The following is a 1,980-nucleotide window of genomic DNA, read 5'->3' as shown; positions in this document are numbered from 1 at the left end:
CCCCTGTCCCCACAGACCTCCTGGTTGGCGCCTTCGGGGCGGACGCAGCCGTGGTTTACAGGTGAGTGTCACCGATGTCACCGATGTCACCGATGTCACCTGTGTCACCGGTGCCCCCCGGGGGGTCCCGGGGTCCCTGACCCTGTGTCCCCCCAGGGGCCGCCCCATCGTCCATGCCAGCGCCACCCTGGCCATTGTCCCCTCCATGTTCAACCCCGAGGAGCGCGGCTGCGTCCTGGGCAGCGGCCACCACGTGTCCTGGTGGGTGACACTGCGGGGACAGCGGGGACAGCGGGGACAGCGGGGGGACAGCGGGGGGACAGCGGGGGACAGCGGGGGGACACGGCTCTAGCGGGGGCTATCGCTGCGTCACTTCCAACACACGATGATGTTGGGGTCGTTCTCCAGGCGCTCATCCAGCTCCTTGTAACTCATGCCTAGGGAGTAAGACAGTGGGGGGTCAGAGGGCTGGTGGACTCCCCAAGCCCTGCCCCCGGCAATATGGGCTTCGCAGCCTGGCTGGGAGAAGAGCCTGGCCCACAGTCCCTTCTCCCTGTAGTCTGAAGGCTCCCAAAGGGGCAAGAACCCAGGAGCAGTGCACAGCTGTGGGCAGGCAGACACCCCCGTGTGTCCCACCGGCCCTGGGGCTCACACCGAGCAGAGGATCCCGTGGGTCCCACGGATCCGTACCGGTCTTGCAGCAGATCTCGTCGTAGCTGTGGCAGCCCGTGTACAGCCGGGCTGGGTGGCTGCGCTCGTCCCGGGCCACCTTGACAGGGTATTTCTGGAGCCGCCGGATAAGGCCCTTCATCAAACCAAACTGGATGAGCCTCCTGGGGACGAGGAGGGAAGAGACTGAGACCACAATGCCGAGGTGCCAAATGCTCCAGCTCTCCACATTCCCTTCTGTTCCATATGCCCCACCACTGCCTCACGTTTCCTACCCTACACACAGAGGGGTTGAGTTCCTGCTCACTCTCTCTGCCACCCCCAGTGTCACCACTGCCCTTAGGGACTGATCAGGAGAGCTCTGACCTCTCATCCACCCTCTGGAGCTGCAGGGTGTAGCGGGAGATGAGGTCTCGCACGGTGGTGCCAGGGCTCAGCCCGCAGTACAGCTGGAAGACATCCCTGAGGCTGGCTCGCTTGTGGCCTGCAAGGACAAGTCACCATTCAGCTGCCCTGTCCCCCAGCCTGGGCCAGCATCCCCAGGCAGGGTCACTGTACCTTGTTTGGTGACATAGGACAGACACTCTTCCTGCAGGCACTTGTCATCCACCAGGTCCTGGACCTTCGGTGTGGTGCAGTAGACATTGGAGTACTGGAGGATGATGGAAAAGCAGCCCTGCTCAGCTGCAGCTCTGAGACAGGCCCAGCCCACTCCAACCTTGCAGTTCACCCTCCCAGGCACTGCCCAAATCCCGCTCCCAGCCCCACGGCCCGACCCACCTGGAGTATGGAGACAAGTGTGACAACCCCGTAGTACCTGCAGATGGACAGGGAAAGGTGAGAGGTGCTCCCAGGCAGCACCCCCCTCCTGGGGCTGAGCAGCCCCTGCAGGCACTCACAGCAGGTTCTGCACGGCGATGCGCACCAGGTTCAGCTCCACGTCGGCCTCCGCCGAAATCTTCTGGACGTGCCGGAATCCATCGATGTAGGGCAGGATCTGGGAGGGCACGAGGTAACGGGGCAGAGAGCAGTGAGGCAGGGGAGGGGACAGGGGACACGGGGGGACAGGGGACACGGGGGGACAGAGGAGGGGACAGGGGACACGGGGTGGGGAACAAAGGGGACATCGCGGGGACCAATGGAGGGGACAAATGGGGACACCCCAGGAGGGGACACGCAGCTCGGGGACACCCCGGTGGTCGTGTCCCTGTGTCCCCGCGGTGTCCCCAAGGGTGGCACAGCAGCCGTGGGGACAGGGTGGGGACACGGGGCTGTCCCTGACGTGTCCCCGCGGTGTCCCCGCGGTGTCCC

The 1,980-nt window shown here is 64.8% G+C and overlaps 1 protein-coding gene across 1 annotated transcript; it reads right to left on the bottom strand.

Moving 5' to 3' along the window:
* Positions 1 to 298: 298 nt before the first annotated feature.
* LOC121355071 (GATOR complex protein NPRL2-like) lies at positions 299 to 1,696 on the bottom strand (the record flags this gene model as incomplete). The annotated part of the gene is made up of 6 exons (XM_041470233.1): positions 299 to 437; positions 691 to 833; positions 1,036 to 1,153; positions 1,228 to 1,321; positions 1,450 to 1,486; positions 1,569 to 1,696. Coding segments are annotated over 6 exons (588 nt in total), but the record flags the coding sequence as incomplete, so codon positions are not given.
* Positions 1,697 to 1,980: the final 284 nt, after the last annotated feature.

This window comes from Pyrgilauda ruficollis, unplaced genomic scaffold, assembly GCF_017590135.1.
Source record: "Pyrgilauda ruficollis isolate IOZ18807 unplaced genomic scaffold, ASM1759013v1 scaffold2427, whole genome shotgun sequence".
In the NCBI taxonomy this organism is placed as follows: Eukaryota; Metazoa; Chordata; class Aves; order Passeriformes; family Passeridae; genus Pyrgilauda; species Pyrgilauda ruficollis.
Note: the sequence above shows the minus strand (reverse complement) of the source record. Positions and strands in the feature narration are given on the sequence as shown.